The 20,601-nt window shown below is 39.4% G+C and overlaps 1 protein-coding gene across 2 annotated transcripts; it reads left to right on the top strand.

The window, feature by feature from the left end:
* The first annotated feature begins 133 nt into the window (after window positions 1-133).
* On the top strand, window positions 134-19,865 carry tmco3 (transmembrane and coiled-coil domains 3). 2 transcript variants are annotated; one of them, XM_046838390.1, is made up of 13 exons: window positions 134-289; window positions 3,625-4,071; window positions 6,730-6,909; window positions 7,003-7,197; window positions 10,923-11,051; window positions 11,206-11,298; window positions 12,328-12,514; window positions 12,600-12,717; window positions 17,081-17,276; window positions 17,553-17,703; window positions 17,956-18,035; window positions 18,168-18,317; window positions 18,877-19,865. In XM_046838390.1, the coding sequence occupies exons 2-13, from the start codon at window positions 3,646-3,648 to the stop codon at window positions 18,988-18,990; spliced, it is 2,019 nt and encodes a 672-aa protein (XP_046694346.1). In that variant the 5' UTR covers window positions 134-289; window positions 3,625-3,645; the 3' UTR covers window positions 18,991-19,865. The 2 variants fall into 2 exon arrangements, with proteins under 2 accessions (XP_046694346.1, XP_046694347.1); XM_046838391.1 differs by lacking the exon at window positions 134-289 and adding an exon at window positions 366-623.
* The last annotated feature ends 736 nt before the right edge of the window (window positions 19,866-20,601 follow it).

Consider the following 20,601-nt stretch of genomic DNA (forward strand, 5'->3'; position numbering starts at 1 on the left):
GACATAAATGGATCACAATGATTAGAATGCAATATTTTTTTCCGAGCCCCAATAAACGATTTATAACTACGATTTTTCCCCTACTAGGAAACAGTGAAAACTAGGGAGCTCGTGAATGCGCCACGACTGCCGCAAACCGGTGTGTGGTGTGAACGCGGCGCTCAGGCTCCGGTTCAGAGAGGAGTTTAGTATTTGGTGGCTGGAGAGGGGAGGCATCACAAGAGACCGATTGTTTCCTTCATTTACTAAGGAGCACTGGGCTACTGAGGCGACCTGAAAAATCTCCAAGGTAGGAGAGCATTACTTTTTTATTATTGTATGTTTTCATCTCGAGGTGATGTAGGTCATATGACTGGAGGATGTCCTGGTCATCTGATCAGCCGTGTTTGAGATCAGGTAATCAGGAGAACAAGAATTCAGAAGATCAGGAAACCAGGGCACCAAGAAATCAGGAGACCAGACAACCATGCGATCAGGAGCTAAAGAAATCAGGAGAACAGATGATCAGGAAATTGGGAGCTCAAGAAATAAGGAGATCAGAAAATCAAGAGCTCAGGAGATCAGAAAATGAAGAAATCAGGAGACCAAGAAATCAGGAGACCTGACGATCAGGAGAACAGAAGGTCAGGAGATTCAAAAGATCAGATGTTAGAAATTAAAATGGGCAGTTTAAGCAAAACACATGACTATAGTGTATAGTGTGTGTGTGTGTGTGTGTGTGTGTGTGTGTGTGTGTGTGTTGACAAGCTTGGGACAGATCACCTTCCAGGTAAGCAGGAGGGCATCTCGGGTGACAGTGGATGGTATACATGACGCACGTGTATGGTTCCAATTAACACACTAATAATATGTAGACTAAATACAGAGCTCATTTGTGTCTTTCTGAATCCCATGTAATGATGAGATGGTAAAGATTTTGCCTTCTGAGTTTTACTGTAATATTATTTTACCCCACATCTACTATATAGACTCACTTTAGTTCAACTTCTACAGTAGAAATGGTCACAAAAGGATGTAGATGTTGATCTTTGATGAGCAACAAAGTACAACGAAGAACCCTGGAGAGTAACCAGACTCTAAAGGGAAGCCGTGTATAAAGAATCGCAGTCTCACAAGTGTATGTTTAAACAGGCGTGTGTGTACACAAATGTAATAGTCTGATGATTACAGTACAGTTTGTTATGTTCCCTTGTGATATTATCTACTCAGATAAATATGATTGGGCTAGAATTCATTTAATACAGGATAATACCAAATGAAGATCATCTATTAGGTCTTCACTTGGGTCAGTTTTTTCATGGCCCAGCAATGAGTGAACAAACTGGTGGAGCTCTGTGCTCGGGAACGCCCCTCATTCATGGTTCTTTGTATGAAATGATGTGATTGAGAGCAAACAGTCGATAGATAATTCGTAGCAGCAAAGATTCCAACAAATACACCTACAGAGTTACCTATAGAGTCACGTTATATAATAAAACACCCACTGAGTGTATATATTTCTCATCAGGTGATCGCCCTATCGAAGTGGAATTAACATCTGTTTTATGGCAGGTGTGATGTAAATACAGATTCGTCACACTTCAGGATTTTAAATTAATTAGTTAAATAGCATTAGTTAAATAGCATTGTGCCCCGCTATGTGAGCTCATTTTACCTACCTGTGTAATTGCAGGTTATTTAAATAACCTACATTTTTTCCTCTTGATGGAGCAGATAAATCAGTGAGTGAATTCAGGGCAGAAATAAACCCTGTCTTAACCTAAATATTTCATGTAAAGATATGAAAGTAGTTATGTTCTAATGGCGGCTAGGCCTAGGGCGAGCGCAGCAATAATAACGGTTTAATTGTTGCATGGGCAACCAACAGCATGGAAACAACAGCAAGGGCAAACGCGCCACCAACAGCGGGGGCAATCAACAGCCAGGGCAAGCACGGGCCACCAATAGCAGGGGCAACCAACAGCAAGGGCAAACACGGGCCACCAACAGCAGGGGCAATCAACAGCCAGGGCAAGCACGGGCCACCAACAGCAGGGGCAACCAACAGCAAGGGCAAACACGGGCCACCAACAGCAGGGGCAGCCAACAGCAAGGGCATGCACAGGCAACCAACAGCAGGGGCAGCCAACAGCAGGGGAAGCCAACAGCAAGGGCAAACACGGGCCACAAACAGCAGGGGCAGCCAACAGCAAGGGCAAACACGGGCCACTAACAGCAAGGGCAACCTACAGCAAGGTCAAGCACGGGCCACCAACAGCAGGGGCAGCCAACAGCAAGGGCAAGCACGGGCCACCAACAGCAGGGGCAGCCAACAGCAAGGGCAAGCACGGGCAACTAACAGCAGGGGCAGCCAACAGCAAGGGCAAGCACGGGCAAACCAACAGCAGGGGCAGCCAACAGCAAGGGCAAGCACGGGCAAACCAACAGCAGGGGCAGCCAACAGCAAGGGCAAGCACGGGCAAACCAACAGCAGGGGCAGCCAACGGCAAGGGCAAACACGGGCCACCAACAGCAGAGGCAGCCAACGGCAAGGGCAAACACGGGCCACCAACAGCAGGGGCAGCCAACAGCAAGGGCAAGCACAGGCAACCAATGGCAACCAACAGCAACGACAACAAATAGCAGCAACTAACAGCAAGGGCAACCAACACCAAGAAGGGTGACCAACACCAACCAGCACCAAGAAGGGCGACCAACACCATGAAGGGTGACCAAAACCGGCAAACACCAACCAACACCAACTGTTAGGGAGTTTACTATCTGACTCAAAGAACCAATTGTAAGGAAGGATCACTATACGGCTTAAAGGATTAAATGTAATAAGGGTTATCCAGTGTATGTTGATTAGGAGATTGCACTCGCCTCAGCGTGTCAGTAAAAACACGGTACAGGATTCAGAACACTCAAACTTTACTGGGTTTAGGATTTGATCGTGTGTCGTGTGATTCTTGTTTTTATCTGCCAGCTCCTGTTCGATAGCTTGTGTGAAATCGAATGACATCTGCTGCTCAGTGTTCTGGCCTTTTAAGCACTCAGTTGAGAGCGGTGCACTCTGATGTCACCGAGGTAACTTATCATGAATGGTAAACTGTGAATCTCCCTCTAGTGCTGGAGTGTGGAAATAAAACTGAAGGGGAATGCTTTCCTACACCAACCAAGATGGGGGACCAGCACCACCAAGAAGGGTGACCAGCAAACTTCAGACAAAAGGCTTTAGAGTGCTGCTTTTAAACTCCAGGTTCCACCTCCTCTGGTCGGGTTCTTGTTCTTGATTGGTCCCTTCCCCAGCCACCATTTTATTATTATTGACAGGGGGGCTCCACCTATAGTAGGACAACTTGAAGACAACAGAGCAAAACACAGAAGGAAGAGAGAAACACACACTGTGCCTTGTGGTGTTGAGCTGACTTGAAGGATCATCTTTCCACAGTGCACATTGTAACCTTCTGCCGCTTGGTCAATGTTTGAAGTCTGGAAGATGGCTGTATAGTTTGATGAACTATCTCTGCTAATTTAACATATTTTGTTGTAAATAATTTGCCCCAAAGCGAAACACCAAGTGAACTGATGAAAGCGTGTGATACAGTTCCTATAGTTCCTCTTATTTTTTCTTTTTATGTTTAGCTAAAGTGACCCATCAGCTGAATGCAGACCCTGTATGCGCTGCTGTGTCTGGGTCTGGTTGGGGCGCTGCAACCGGCTGAGCGTGTGGCCCGAAATGCTGTTCAGCTCCATCGGGGGAGAGGGGTGCCGTCTGCCAGCGGGCACCGCTGGGTGGCCGAGAACTGCCGCCGTCTCTCCAGCCTTCTGCGACAAAAGAATGCGGCGGTACGGAAGCTGGAGGCAGCAGCGGCAGCGACGGAGCGTGACCAGACGCTCTCAGATGCTGAGCGTCTCTTCCAGGTGCACACGCTCGAGGTGTTCCAGAAGGAGCTGAACGAGAGCGAGCGTTCCCTGTTTGAGGCCGTGCTCGGCCTGCAGCGTGTGCTGAAAGGTGACTTCGGTGACGTGGCGAACATGAAGGAAACCAGCCGCCAGAGGCTCGAGGCGCTCAGGGAGGCTGCCATTAAGGTGAGACAAACTCGGATTCATTAAAGAAATTCTTTTTTTAAAGACATTTTTTTTGTAAAGTTTGTAGATGTGTTTGTATTTCCATATTAAGGCTTTTTGGATTTGAATTAAAGCTGCAATTTGTAGTGTGTTTAGAAATCTAATACAAATAGTCTTCAACTTACAATGGAGATGCGTTTCGATGACCCCATATCGCAACCTGACGAAAATATCGTAAGTTGAGACATGGTCTAGCCTACACAGGAGTTTGGTGATAAGCATGGGGCAGTATACTGTCATTTGTTAACGAATTTAACAAGTTACAGTACATACCGTAATTTCTGGATTATTAAGCGCACCGAAATATAACTGAATTTGACAAAGATTTTTATTTTTTACACATATATACGCCGCACCTGTCTATAAGCCGCAGGTGTTTACACTGAAACTTATGAACTTTACACAGGCTTTAACGAAAGACAGTGTCTGTTAAAGTAAACAGCAGACAAAAACATTATAAGTAATACCAAACATTTTCGGGCTATTAAACACACCCAAATATAAGCCGCACTGAATTTTACAAAGATTTTTATTTTAAACATAAATAAGCCGCACCTGTCTATAAGCCGCAGTGTAGTGTCTACACTAAAACTAATGAACTTTACACAGGCTTTAATGAAAGACAGTCTCTGTTACACGACTTGTATCCAAACAGTAGCCTACCAAGAAAGTCATTGTTCACTGTCTTCCTCCTTCCTTTCACAACAATTTCTCTCGAGAGTTTTTCTTTTGGCATCGTCGTGCGTTTAAAAACCACCATCGCTGAAGCTTTTCTCCCGATGCCGTGCAGCTCAGAACACAGGTGAAGTGTGTTTTTTCATGCCTGGTTGTTTTCAGGGTGACGAATGATTCACATTTCCTGTTGACAGTCTGAGTGAGCGGCACGTCAAACGTCAGAGGAACCTCATCCATATTTATGATTCAGTGGGAGTGCATCTGATTTAATATAAAGGAATTCATTGGTTCAACTGAACCCGTTCTGCAATTTCATTGGTCTAATTTTACGTGGTACTCAAAATTCATGGTTTGGTTCATTCCTGGTTTTAAAGTCCTAATTCAGGTAAATCTCGGTACAGTTAGAGGAAAGAAATGCCAAATATAAATTTGCTTGGTTTAAAATGTTGTATGTGTGTATATACATACACATACAGTGGGGGAAATAATAATTTGATTTCCTGCTGCTCCCTTAAAAAATTAATAAACAGTCTAGAATTTTTGTGGTAGGTTTATTTGTACAGGGAGAGACAGAATATTATTTAAAATCCATACGAAAGGTTATAAATTAATCTGTATTTGATCGAGTCAAATAAGTATTTGATCCCGTACCCCAAATGAGTCCTGCGCTTTTAAGAAAGTTATATCAACTCGTTATGTGTATAAAAGACTCAACCTCAGAATCAACCTCTTCCATTCAAACCTCTCCACCACCATGGGAAAGACCAAAGAACTGTCAAAGGACGTCAGGGACAAGATTGTGGGCCTGCACAAGGCTAAAATCGGCTACATTAAATGCATTTATTAAAATGTGTTTTGATAAAGGAGGGGCTGTTTACTGAAGTGAAACAGAAGGTAACCCTTGCATCAGATGCGGAAAAGGCTACTTTATTCCTTTGATAAATATAACATATGGATATTAGTTAGAACCCCTTACAAATAAGAAGAACGTGATTGTAATTGGGAGGACTGATACAGTGCAGTTTCCATGGCAACACCAAAATGCTAGGGTGTTTTCCTGAGGTGCTGGAGCTATTTTTGCTTAGAGAAGGTCTATTCTAATCAGTGAAGGACAGGACACAGTGTGTCTAGAGCATCACTTTTTTGATAACACACTGCTGTCTGTGTATTTGTTGGACGGGTCGAGGGGAAGACAAAAAAACTCAAACGTATTTAGCTTTAGTTAACAGTGTTTTATGCCTTGACTTGAACCTGAACCACCAGCTCTAAATGCAAGGTGGTATCAAAATGTTGTTTATTAGTGCTATTCCGACCACGTGTGTTACCACGTCTGCGATTTCATCACGGACTGCAAGTTAGAACAAAGTGCAAATGTGAAATTCTGCATGAAACTGGGCATAGGGCGATGCAATGAGTCGTTCGAGGTGTTTTGAGTGGCACGCACGCTTTAAGAGCGGAAGAACATCACTGGAAGATGAAGAGAGACCAGGAAGGCCTTCAACGAGCTCAACCCCCGAAAATGATTATCGGAGAACTTCCGCACCCACCCTACTTGCCAGATTTGACTCCCCGATGATAAAGATCCAGCTCAAACACCATTTCGACACCGTTGTGGAGATCCGGCGCGAATCACAAAAGGTGCTTGACAACGCTTCGAAAAGAAGACTTACAGGTCGCATTCCTGAAGTAGCAGGAACACTGGGAGCGCTGTATTGCTGTGCAAGGGGACTATTTTAAAGGTGATCGTCTATAAACGTAGATAAATATAGTGCTTTGTAAACAGTGCTAGTCTCAGAACTTTTTAATACCACCTCGTAAAATGTTCCAGGAGTAAATTTGATTTCTGCAGCAACTGTCATAAAGCAGCTTTAAAAAAAACATCTATATTAGTAGATCTAAAGAACATACTTAGACAAGAAGCCATCATCCTTATGTTCCTAATAGGAGGAACAGGAGTATGTGGAGCTGATCGCAGCTGAGAAACACCAGCAAGAGGCCCTAAAGGTGGCGCAGGAGCGGAACAAGACACTCTCCATGCTGGAAGAGATCCTTGAGGATGTCCGGAGAGCTGCTGACCGCCTGGAAGAGGAGATCGAGGATCATGTCTTTGACAACAACAAGCAGGTCACTCATTAGTCTCTTTTCTCTTGTCTTATGAAGGACATTTTCCTTTGTTGGCTTTTACAAATTCAACCCCATTCTTTTCTTCCCTGTCAGATGAAGGGCGTCAACGTGGAGGCGGTTCTGAGGGTGGAGGATGATGAAGAGGACAACAAGAGGAAGAATGTGTCATGGCAGGTAGCAGAAGGTGACCTGGGACTGAGTATGCTCATTGATTCACAGAACAACCAGTATGTACTGACCAAACCCAGAGACTCCACCATTCCACGTGCTGACCACCACTTCATCAAGGTTAGTGCTTGAACTCATCACTTAGATGTTTGTTCAAAGAGTCTATACTAACTCTTTCCACTGACTAGTTATCTTCCAGACATCAAACGGAGAGTGTATGCTATTCCCGAGACATTTATTTTAAAAAGCAGGTTCATTCCAAGTCACAGGGAAACTGACCATTCAGAGGCAAATGATATCTGCCCTCTTCCACATACATAAGCTCAGAGACAACAATGATCACCAAATGTCTATCTCGGGGGGCTAATGGTGGCTAGGTCGGTCTAACAGAAAATGCCATGGGCTGGAATGACAAATAGTATTATTGTGGAGATTTTAATGTGATTTTAAATCTATTTTTTATGCCTCCCAATGCTAGATTATTTAATTTCTTTGTTATGCACCGTACAGACAAATGAGCATTACTTTTTGAGAGATATTATTATTATAATGGATATTTTTTTATATTCATTGCTATTGAAATGAAAACATTTACTTACTTATGCATATATTTATAGTGGATTTAACTGATACCGATAGCTTGGGTGGATTGTATTTGCATATAACCGATTTATCACCCGATATCTTTTTAAATGCATACTAGAAAAAAAGATTAAACAAACAACACTCTATGTAAAATAGTACTTAACTTTATTACACAAAAAAAACAGCACTGAATTATGAAAATGGGCTAAAGGAAATAAAAATGAATATATTCATAATTAATAAATGTAATTATATAATTAATAAATAAGAAATAATAATATATAATAAAGCTTCTCTGTGCAGTGTACAGTTTTAGGTGTAAAAACAAACAGCACATGTCGTTAGTAATTCGCCTCTAGAGGCCGCTCTCGTAATGACAGCAGACTGGAAGCCTGGAAAAACTATCTGTGCATTGACCTCTATTATAAACTAAGGAAATTTTTAGTTTGAGAGCAAACCTGTATTTTCAAATACAGATATGATTTGAGTTAAACATATATTTGAAATTTAATTTGTAAAATATGTCTCTGGCATTGTTTAGAGTCGCTGTTCCTAATGTGGGGGTGGGTGTTTGTTTTGGGGACACCTGTTCTATCTGATTGAAAGGGAGGAGTAAACCCAGTTAAAGGGGCATTGCTAGACTTGAGGTGTAGCATTCGAAATTTTTCATGTTGCGACATTTCGTAACACTGACTCTGTTACATTTCTTACATATTTGTTCATATCTGTTTAACATACTGGGACTGCAGAATTCTCAGAACTCTAAATACCATTGCACTCAGTACTATTGCACCTTACTTGCACACTACGTACCTTTGCATATTTGTTTGTATACCTAATATATACATTCTCCTTGTTATCCTCCATCTTCCATATTTTTTTTTACAAGGTTACCTTATGCTAATATGTCATATGTGTAAATACTCCTAATTATTTTTTTATATATATATAATACAGGCACCACTGCACAGATTTATAAATAATTATAACTTTATGCTTTATTGTTACTTTTCTCTCCTTTTTCCTTTTTTTGTTTCTATTTCAAATTCTGTTTAATGTTTTCTATTTAACATTGCTGTAGTTTGCCTGAAGCCTCACTTAAGAATTTAACTGTACAAACTGTCACTGACTTTTGTACATATAATAAAACTTGAAACTTGAATATGGGCAGCAACCTGATATGATCTTGTGCCTAATGTTACAAAAATACAGCTTCTGTTCCTTTTATTATTTTAAAGCTATGTCCTATAAAAGGAGAATGGTGCGACCTAAAACTCTTCCATCTTGTATTTTCCGAAGAGGTCATGCCGTGACATGTCGGCTTTCACTTGGTCATGTTATCACGTGATACAAATGAATGAAAAGTGTGACCCTCTTAAGGATGGGCGTCTCATCGCTCATATGTTTTTTTGAGATTTAAGAATTCTTGTAAAGTAGCATCTTGCTGCTTTGTGGTTTAAAAAGCCTCAATTAATTTCCATACATCACCATATGCAAAGTCATTTTTTTGCACTGCAATGTTTTTTTTTATACATCAGACTGTGTGCAGAATTCTTCTTTTTTTAGTTACTGATCTATAAATAACTCTTTAAATTGATCTCTATAAAGATAACTCTTTGTGATTATAGCATTATATGTTTGTATCTGAGTGAAAAGTTGATTTGAGAACTATAGAGAACTAACTATTCCAGAGCACTGTTGAATTCCTGAATTGTCAGAAGGTGTTGATTCATTTTCTGTAGCAGCACCACTGGCAAAATTATTAACAGTAATTCAAATGGCATTAATATATTTATTCTCGAATTCCCATATATAATTGTTTTTATAAAAAGAAGTTAATACATTGTAAAAATGTGGTATTTAATGACAAAATGAACCTATTTTGTTTTTGCCGTATATTCGTAGTTTAAGAGGTATAAGAGATGATAGATAAGAATTTCATGTTTAATTTTCCTGCTATTTGAATCTGGATGTGTTAGAATGTGTTTAACCCATTAGAACATGGTGCATTTTGTTTTTTTTTAAGTGATCAAAAATATTGAAATGGAAATTATTTCTTGTTGCTCAGATTTGTCATTGTTTAAATAGTTCGAAGCTAGGTTTAAGCCCTGGTTATGGTTATGGTTATGGTTATGCATGTGAAAACTGCATCATTTTAACATAAAGACCTGGAAAAAAAAAATGCTAGAAAAGAAATCTGAGAAAAACAGGAAATTCAAACAGAGCCATTAAAGAAGCTTAGGCAGAATAATATTTTTGAATGTCTTAAAAAAATTAAATAAAAAATAAAAAACTACTGTCTACTAACAACCAGACATATATATATTTTTTTTGTTGTTGTTGTTCGTATTCAGCGGGCCACAAGTGTGTTTAATCTCTGCCTCTCAATTTAAGTGGATTTTAAAAAATTATTATTAAACTTGAAAACATACAAAACAATTCCAGGGGTATAAAAAAGAAACTAGAGTTAGCGCAGTGTCACTGTGGCTACTCGCTCCGTACCACAAATAGGATTTGTTTAGCAATTTTATGTCCCGCTTCAAGAATTCCACATACCTAGGGAGTGAATAAATGAAGGATGGAAGGAATGAAAACATGTTAAAGTCTGTTTAAATAAATAGAACAGTTAAGTAGATTATATCTTTAAAAAATTAAATATTACATGTAAAAAAAAAAAAACATACACGCACATACAATTAGAACATCTGTATTACCCAAATTGAACCAATGTAAATGATTTCATAAAATGTTCTCATTAAGTTAATTGTAATTTAATCAATTGAATTTGTCAAATTTTTTTTCAAAATTTTATTTTTATAAAATATTATTTCAATTATTTAACCAAGCGGGCATTTTATTTTTAAACTGTTTGAAAAAAATTTAAACTGTAGCTGTTCATAAATATTAATGATTATAAACTGTTTTAATAAAAAAACGACAATTTTGCATTTCTTCCCCCTAACTTAACAAAATTGTACTAATTGAAACTGTCACTTAAAAACTGAGGTACGTACTGAACCCTGAATTTTGTGTACTGTTACACCTCCAATATACTCTGTAAATAAAATGGTCTTAATTATAGGAATGGGCTAGTGGTATATGTTATAAACACAAGCTCAGCTACATCACATAATATTATATTGTATCTAAGTGCTGTTTAAATTTGCCGAATTAGTAAATAAATACACAAATATTAAATTATATTCTATTATTCTTTTGGAGATTTTTGAGTAATTGTTGCACTTTGGTTACTCCTATAGGACCTGGTGTCGGTGGTGATGCTCTCTCTGCCCTGCGGCTGGCTGTGCACACTGCTCGGACTGCCCCCTATGTTTGGCTACATAGTTTGTGGGATTCTGCTTGGTCCCTCAGGCATTAACAGCATCAAAGCAAGTTACTATCAAATGTTTTTACAATATGCCTGTTTAAACTGGCTGTAATTTATTCTATGTTTGGGAAAAGTGTTCTATTAAAGTATCTAAACACTAAACTTATTGTATGTACAGTGTGATCCCTAATCACAGTGTATCTCTGTATCTCTAGTCCATGGTACAAGTTGAGACGCTGGGGGAGTTGGGTGTGTTCTTCACACTCTTTGTCGTCGGTCTTGAGTTTTCGCCGGAGCGATTACACAAGGTAAAAACTAAAAAGCAGACTAAAAAAACTGGAATGCACCAATAGCAGCACTCGACCCAATTGGAGGAATATGTTGGATATAAAACCTCGGTAATGAAAACATCTGGAGCTATAAAAAGGTTGATGTGAGATTCCTCCTGGATAAAGTGTGAGGCTGAAAATGTGTGGAGGCAAAAACGAGACATGAATTGTTGGATATTACAAGGTTTATATTATGAATAACACATTTAAAAACAATTCCTGTAAAATCCGCACATCTGTATTCATCTCATTTGATTTAAAATTTGACATCTTCTTTTTTAGTTCGCAAAATTCACTTCAGAAAAAATAGTTAGGATGGGGAAAAAGCTTCCAAACCTGGACTGATACACTGTGTTACATTACATTTTCAGTGGTGGACAGAAATGTAAATAAATGCAATTTATTACTGTACATAAGTAGCTTTTTCATGTATCTGTACTTTACTAAAGTATTTTTATTTACTTATTTAGGTACTTCGGATACTTAAGAAAATGTTGAAAGTTTAAAGGGACCACTTTTAATGGAATCATATTTTACAGATTGAAGCGAGTGTTAACTAGTGTACTGAAGAATGTTGTTCACAAACTGTACGAACTTGAGAATACACAGGAATTTTAAGTATTCATCATAAAGGAGTGTATATCAGTGAAGTTCTTCTCTTCTGGGCAAACAAAACATGTATTAACTGTAAGGATGATGATAAGCAAAATATCACATATTGCATGTGAAAGGCATTTAATGAATTATAGGATCCAATATGTATTAAATCACTGTATATGCTCTTCTTATTACGCAAAAAATTGCTTATCTCAGTAATGGCTGGAAATTTTTTTTTATTGACATATTATTGAGTAAAACATTGTGAATAAGATATTTGGGCCTGATAGAATGTCAGGGTGGACATGGGTTTTATCAAATGGTATTGAATTTATTTTTTTTAATGCATTATAAATATAAATATGTATTTAGTATTGTATTGTATGCTAATTTATTTCTTTATGTTTGCAGGTCTGGAAGATCTCTGTTCAAGGCTCCAGCTACCTGAGCCTCCTGATGGTGGGAGCAGGGCTTCTTTGGGGAAAGGTGTTCAGGCTCCACCCGATTCAGACGGTGTTCGTTTCCAGCTGTTTGTCTCTGTCCAGCACACCGCTCATATCACGATTCCTTTCTGGAGGGTCCAGAGGGGATAAGGAAGGTACAGGATTGTGTGTGAGGAACAGACGGAGATTTAATGAAGGTTTCGGTTTGTGTTTCAATGGCCGATGTGGATGTGTGTGTAGGTGAACTGGACTATAGCAGTGTTTTGCTGGGTATGCTGGTGATGCAGGATGTTCAGTTGAGCCTTTTTATCGCCATCATGCCAACGCTTATCCAGGCAGGAAGTGGTGGGATGGACAGGTAAAAATTAACATCGATCATGCATGCAGTTGTGATTGGACACAGTGTCTGTATAATACTCGGATCAGAAGACTATTCTAGAGAAATTTAACTGGTTTAACTTCCCATTGACTTTCCGAGGGTTTCCTCAATATTGTGGCCATGGTAATTACATATTAGAAGTGTAAAGAGTACCTGAAAATCATAGTTAAAGAAAAGCATAGATACCTTACTGCAAAACTGCAAAAACCTTAGTTACCAATTCTGATTTGAACACTACTTTAGTATTAGACTCTTATTGAATGTAGGTTAAACGATGCACTACGTTAGTGAAAAGCCAAAAACATTGATTTAAGACATTTTATTTAATAAAAGTAAAAAAAAAAGACAAATTAGTAAAGCAGTCTTTCAAAAACAATCTTCAACAAATAAAATGACAGTATTATGTCACAAAGTTGAAAAACTATTAGTATTCAATGGACAAATAAAATGAAAGTATATAATTTGAGATCAAATGAAACCAAATATTCAGAGCTGACTGTGAGTTGATGCACCTTTGAGTCTCAGAGAGGGACAATGTTTTTACTTTAACTTCAAAAAATGTTTTTGTAATTTATTTGAGCTCTTTTCGGACTGAAAATGAGGCCAGCGGTTAAAAAAAGTCTCTCACATGCAGTAGATACAGGTAGGGGAGTGTTGAGCCTTAATCACATCTTCAACAGAGGTGCAAAAAGTAATGGTCAGGTAGAATATAGTGAAGTAAAATGTACACCTAAGCATCTTTTTTCTTCTTCCTTCGGCTGCTCCCATTGGGGAGCAAACAGGAAAGGGCTTAGAGCCGGTCCTTGATGCAATCCAACCTCCACCCTGAACCAGTCTGTCGTTTCTACTGCACACTTCACTGCTTTCACAATGTCCTCAAACATGTCCTGCACCACACTTACCAACTTCTCTGATACTTTATCATGCCAATTGAAATCTGCCCCAACCCTCATCGTTCTTTCCTAGGTACACCTTCTACCACTTCATCTAACTCGCTCCAGAATTTTTCCTTCTCCTCCATCTCACAACCCGCTTATGGAGCATAAGCACTGATGACATTTATCAGTACCCCGTCAACTTCCAGTTTCACGTTCATCACCCTATCAGAAACTCTTTTCACCTCCACTACACTCTTACTGTACTCTTCCTTCAGAATCACCCCTACACCATTTCTCTTTCCATCCACACCATCATAGAACAGATTAAACCCACCTCCAGTGTTCCTGGCCTTACTCTCTTTCTACTTGGTCTCCTGAACACACAACATATCTACCTTTCTCCACTCCATCATATCAGCTATCTCTCTCTCTTTACCAGTCATAGTACTAACATTTAAAGTGCCCACCCAAACTCCACTCTCCTACACTTCTCCTTTTCCTGCTGTCTCTGTAGACGTCTTACATTTACATTTACATTTGCGGCATTTATCAGACGCCCTTATCCAGAGCGACGTACAAAAGTGCTTTAAATCTCTAGTAATGAATAAATCTACACTGGTACACAAGATTACAAACCTAATATAAATATAACTCGAATTCTACAAACTTGGAAAGTGCTAATTTAGGTATTTAAGGAAGAGGTAGGTCTTCAGTCATCGCTTGAAGATAACCAGGGACTCTGCTGTACGGACATCTAGGGGAAGTTCATTCCACCACCTCGGTGCCAGAACAGAGAAGAGCCTTGAAGTGTACTTACCTCTCATTCCTTCTTTCCTTCTCCTCCTTCGGCCAACATTAGCCCAATTTCCACCGGTACCCTGTAGGCTAACGGTCGTTGGTAACCCAGGCCTCGACTGATCCGGTATGAAATTCTGGTTTGTGATCTGCATATTAGATTTGGCACGTTTTACACGGGATGCCCTTCCTAACACAACCCTGCCACTTTATCTGAGCACTGAGCACCGGCACTAAGAGTGCACTGGCTAACCCTAATGGCTGTGTTACATCTAATGCATTTTTAATGTAAATATTTGTAATAATCAGTAAAACTAGTAACAAAGTAGCCAAAGAATTTCTTAAGTACAGTAACAAAGTACATTTACTCAAATATTTTACACCACTATTACATATGCTACAGATGAATTATACATGTATTTGAACTTAGTGAAAATTTCATTGAAAGTACATTGTGTTAAATAAGGTGACCTTGTTCATTTGCTCATTTCCTCACACTCCCACTTCAGACTTTTACTATACCACACCCATACCTGCAGTTACTGCCATGAACATGCACTGATCAGCCTTAATATTACCTCAACATTAACAAAATCACTGATGTAAATAACACTGATTATTCTGTTTCACTGGCCTCTGTCAAAGGGTGGGATGTATGAGGCACCTTAGTTTTCCAGGGATAAACAGTTTTCAGTATGTCAAGAACTATGAGGATGGATTTGGAAGTCCACTACCATGCCTCAGAATCACAGGTTTGCATGAACAGTTTTGCATTTACGCACCCATCACTGAACAGTTCAACAGCAGTGATGATCTGTAATGAATAGACCTTCAGTGGAACCAAGATGAGGACGGGTTCTTTTTTGAGTCTGGTTCCTCTCAAGGTTTCTTCCTCATACCATCTCAGGGGGTTTTTCCTTGCCACAGTCACCACTGGCTCACTCATTGGGGACAAACTTACAATTATAAGAAACAAATGTATACATTCTTTTATACAACTTTATACCCTTTTTATCAATGTAAAGCTGCTTTGAGACTTAGAATTAGAAGTAGTCCAAGAAAGGACAACCTGTGAACCCAATGCTCATAGATTCATGTGGGGATCAAAGGTTAGTTCATCTAGTCCAATCCCAGAGAAGAGCTTTAGCGAGATATGGCACAAATGAATGAAAAGCTAATACTGGCTCTGATAGAATGATTTCAGAAGATCACAGTGGATCACTGCTTGCTATCTTTTTCTTTGACGTGAGAATGGCCTGATGCATGTGTGTTGCTTTACCCGGGAAGAGATTGCAGCAGGATGCACTATGGGAAGAAAGCAAGTAGGCAGAGACAGCGTGGGCAATATTTTGCCAGGAAATTGTTAGATTGACACATACTTACTTGAACGTTGTTGCAGACCAAATACACCCCTTGGTGACAATGGTATTCCCTAATGGCAGTGGGCTCTTTCAACAGGATAATGCACCACAGAAATTAGGGTTTTAATGTTCTCACTTACCTACCAAGCATTCAAACATTTAATGATGAATAGAGGCAAAGAGCTTACTCAAGACCTTTGCATTAAGATGGCTGCTTTAAATTAAAACGCCACTGATTAGCAACAGATTTCACAAATGTTCCTGTAAGCAACATTGGAGCCATTATCGGCATGTGAAAGGAACTTTACTCCATCATCAGCTTGCCATGTACACCATCTCTTTAGAAGATTTTTGATCAGGGAGTCAGAGGTTAGTCAGAAGAGTAGCCCAAGAGCCAAAAAAAAGCTTGTTTGAAGTTTGCTACACAAGTTTTGGAACTTCAACATGCCTTCTCTTCAATAATAAAGACCTCTGGGGTGGGCGTGCATGGAGGTTGTGGTGGTTGTGTTCCTTCCATTTGCGGGGAATGACCCCAATACTGCTAGGGAGCATCCAGGAGTTGTAAAACTTATCGCTAACCACTGTGGTTGTTATGTAGCACTCCCATCTTGTTGCAAAGGTCTTGAGAAAGGTCTTTGCCACTACCCATCATGAGACATTTGCATACCTGTTTACCTGTGAACATGCACTAACCCAATTGACACTAATTTGCCCAGGTAGGAGGTCCGATCTATCGATCGATCGATCGATCGATCTATTTATCTATCTATCTATCTATCTATCTATCTATCTATCTATCTATCTATCTATCTATCTATCGATCTATCAAAATAGCTCTAAGTACAACGCAACATCAATGCACTGAAAAACAATTCATATGCAGAATTAAATTAGAACAGGATTTACCTTTACAGAATCTCCCAGACATTGTTAGATATTTAAATCTCTGCCACCAAGATGCTCCTGTGTTGCTCACGGATCATAGAAAGTGAAACTTTTAAATATGTCCCAGAGATGGATGGATTTATTCACACATTAAAAATATTTATTAAAAGATTCTTTCTCTTCACATATTTATTTACAGCATTTTCATAATAAATTGTATGTTAACTTATAGGGAGAAAACTAGTAGTTCTATGTGAAAGCAGAAATTGAGCACCCCCATATAATTAAAATGGTATGATCTTCATTTTAGGCTCCTCCTTTTGACGCATCGATTCTTTGACTATTCAGCGTCGCTCCCAATATGTAGCTATTTTATTTAATAACTTTCGAAAAGTTTGATTGGTTGCCCCTGCTCTTTTGCAGTGCTCTGATTGGAGGATTGCGTGTACTGGTGCTCTTGGCTCAGGTGGTCGTCTCTTTCGCCGTGGTGTTGCTGATCTGCTGGCTCCTCAGGTCTCATCTGATTGGTCCATTCTACAGAAAACTCCACACTGAGAGTAAAGGGAACAAAGAGATCCTTGTGCTGGGAACTGCAGCCTTTGTATTCCTAATGCTAACTGTGAGTGTTTTTTATTAGTCTCAAAAATGGCTGCATTGATGTTAATTAGGCTGCCTGACAGATTTGATATGACCATTTGCAATAGAGAGACATGCATTGTTCGTGAGAGATCATCACAACATATCATCATATTTGATACACAGTGTTCATGTGCAATCCTAAATCAGCACTTTACTAATTCTGTGTGCCAACATCATATTTAAGGCATCGCTGTAGATAGGTACTTTACCTCAGGGAGCTTGACCTATGAAGATGTAACAAACAAAAACTTTTTAGGTAACAGATTTCCTGGAGGTTTCTATGGAACTCGGCTGTTTCCTGGCCGGGGCTTTGCTCTCCTCGCAGGGTCACATGGTCACCAATGAGATCATGAGCTGTATCGAGCCAATCAGAGACTTCCTTGCAATTATCTTCTTTGCGTCTATCGGTGAGTGGGTTCATATTTTATCTTCTACGTGATGTTCTTCTTTTTATTTGATTGAAAAAAGTTCATTTCTATTAATGTTTGTTAATGTTTGTATAAATACAGTATGTACCATTTGAGTTTCTTCACTAAGACCAAAGGTTGTTACTGAGAATCTGTCTGAAGTTCTGAAGACTTTACAATTGGGGGTAAAATTTTCCCTTAAGAGAATGTTCCTATATTGTTTTGGGTTTTTTTTTGGTTTTTTTTTTACAGGGCTGCATGTGTTCCCAACATTTGTTCTATATGAATTAACCATCCTGCTGGTTTTGACCCTGTCAGTGGTGATCATGAAGGTAAGACCGCTTTTATGCAACACTTATGATGGCTTTGTGCTTTTTACTTTACTTTTTTCCTTCTAAAATGTCAGAAGATAAAAGTCAGACTTTCAGATTTTTTCTTCTCTCATTCCACATTGTCCTGTTAAGTTTGTCATGGCAGTGCTGGTCCTGACTGCAATCCTTCCCCTGGGATACCGACACATCCGCTGGATTGTATCAGCTGGCCTGGCACAAGTCAGCGAGTTCTCATTTGTCCTAGGCAGCCGAGCTCGCCGGGCTGGCATCATCTCACGAGAGGTAAACCACCAAAAATAACATTTAAATGTTATATATTTGCAACTTCAACAATTTCATGATAGTTACTTTGTCCCATGATACACAATTTTTTAAATTTGGTCAACTGATTTCCAATTTTCTGTGGTGGATGAAGTATAACATTCATGTACTTAAGCAAAAGTAGGAATCCCCCCTGTCTTAAATATTACTTCAGTAAAAGTCAAAAATACTTTTGTTCCATTTTCCAATTGAGTAAAATACAAAAAACTCAGGCCTACCATGTACCTGAGGAAAAAGTAAGTCCTCTACATCTGCCTCTTTCAAACCAACCACCTGCATGTCTTCCTTCACCATCTCAATCTCGCCTCTCTCACTTTGTCTCCAAAACGTCCTACATGCGCTGTCCCTCTAATAAACTCATTTAAACTATTGAACCAATGTTGATGTATTCATTAATAGAGACTTTAAAGCATTCTGGATAAAGGTGTCAGCTAAATGCTTTAAATGTAAAACACGTTAAATCAAAAGTTCACAAATGTTATGGTAATGGAACCATCTTTTCCTTGTTCTTCTTCTTCAGGTGTATCTTCTCGTACTGAGCGTCACTACGCTAAGTCTGCTGTTAGCACCCGTTCTGTGGAGAGCTGCGACTCTCAAATGCATCCCACGGGTTGAGAAGAAAACGTCCACCTGAGCCACTCAGCATGACGAGACTCTCTCTTTTAACTTCTCACATGGCAGATTGTGGTACTATAAGGGTTGTGGGCACCTTTTCGGCAAAACCGAACCATTTTTGTGTATTTCAAGCCCTTCTGGGACTAAGGGACGGACGGTCACGTCTCACTTTCTAATCATGACCAGTGCATATAGATATTTTAAAGCTTCATTCATGAAGCGTACGTAGACATGAATTCAAAAGATCGCACAACGATGAAACGAGACTTGAATTTTTGTTTTTATAGTTGCGACTCGGAGCTTACGCTCTTTATTGCATAAACTGTGTTTAAACTCTATTTATTTCTGTAGATTTGCAAGCTGTTCTGCTTGTATAAAGAAATGCCTAATTGTGCCTTGACGACACCTGATGTCAAAAAAATGTACCAAATAAACTCCAGTGGCGACGCACCTACCAGTTTATCGAGTTGCACCAGCCTTTGAAATCTCAACAGTTTTTTTTTTGTTGTTTTTTTTTTGCATGTGTACACGTTTGCACATTCTTATTGACTGTTATAAAGGTCAACAGCTTTCTGGGCTGAAGTCAAAATTAGAGCAATGTCAAGGAAACAGCAAACACATTACAGCTCTGTCCTGTTTATTATTCCGTAACGTGGCCACTGTTAGACGTGGCAATGTGTACTTTTTTTTAATGAATGTCCGATAAGTTTTATTTTTGGAAAGACTGGACCATATACCAAGGTTCAAACTTTTGGGATGAAGGAGCTTGTCATGTTGTCATGTTCCACAATGCGCTGTAAGTAGTAGAAATGACAGTTTACAGATATAAATATATGGAAATATGTAAATAAATATATTAGCTCATGAAACATTAAACGAAATGATGATTATTAATGGATGCACTCTGACTTTTTTGCTGACAAACATATATGAGCCTTGAATCTATCATTATTTACAGTGTGTCAAAATCTACATCGATATTTTAGGGCCGTGTATTTCACACCTCGGCTTTCAGTGGTGTCCTATCTGAATCAATCCACCTCTCAATAACATCATTATGGCACATCATTATCTGCAGAAACCATCAATATTATAAAGAATTGCAGTATAACAGAGCGCTGCATCACAGACAGTAATCTCATACAGTGAGAATGAATGGTATCACTGAAGCAAGAAACCCAATGAACACAAGTCCCCTTTCACTGCAGCCGTAACTGCATCACCCACATACATACAAAGTCCACGGAAACTCCTGTCTGACCTCGTCCATCAACCTTTCCATCACCACTGCCAACAGGAAAGGGCTCAAAATCGATCCTTGCTGCAGTCCAACCTCCACCTTGAACCAGTCTGTCAATAATACTGCACACTTCACTGCTGTCAAACTGTCCTCAAACATGTCCTGCACCACCCTTACATGCCTCTCTGACACACCTGTGAACACAATGAACACAAGTCTCCTTTCACTGCAGCCACAACTGCATCACCCGCATACATCATCTCTATTGGAAGCGTTGATATTAACCTGATGAAAAGACCACCGGTTTTCTGTGGGTTTTTTGTGCATTTTCTTCCCTGCATAGCGATTTTCTTGGGGATTTGAAATAAAGGCAAATTGTGTGTTTTTGTG

This window comes from Silurus meridionalis, chromosome 24 (genome assembly GCF_014805685.1).
Source record: "Silurus meridionalis isolate SWU-2019-XX chromosome 24, ASM1480568v1, whole genome shotgun sequence".
Taxonomy (NCBI): Eukaryota; Metazoa; Chordata; class Actinopteri; order Siluriformes; family Siluridae; genus Silurus; species Silurus meridionalis.

Coding starts and splice junctions, on each gene's coding strand:
- tmco3 (XM_046838390.1), top strand. CDS start 3,646: ATGCAGACCCTGTATGCGCTGCTGTGTCTGGGTCTGGTTGGGGCGCTG. Junction 12,515..12,599: donor GTCCAGAGGGGATAAGGAAG/GTACAGGATTGT, acceptor ATGTGTGTGTAG/GTGAACTGGACTATAGCAGT. Junction 17,704..17,955: donor TATCTTCTTTGCGTCTATCG/GTGAGTGGGTTC, acceptor TTTTTTTTACAG/GGCTGCATGTGTTCCCAACA.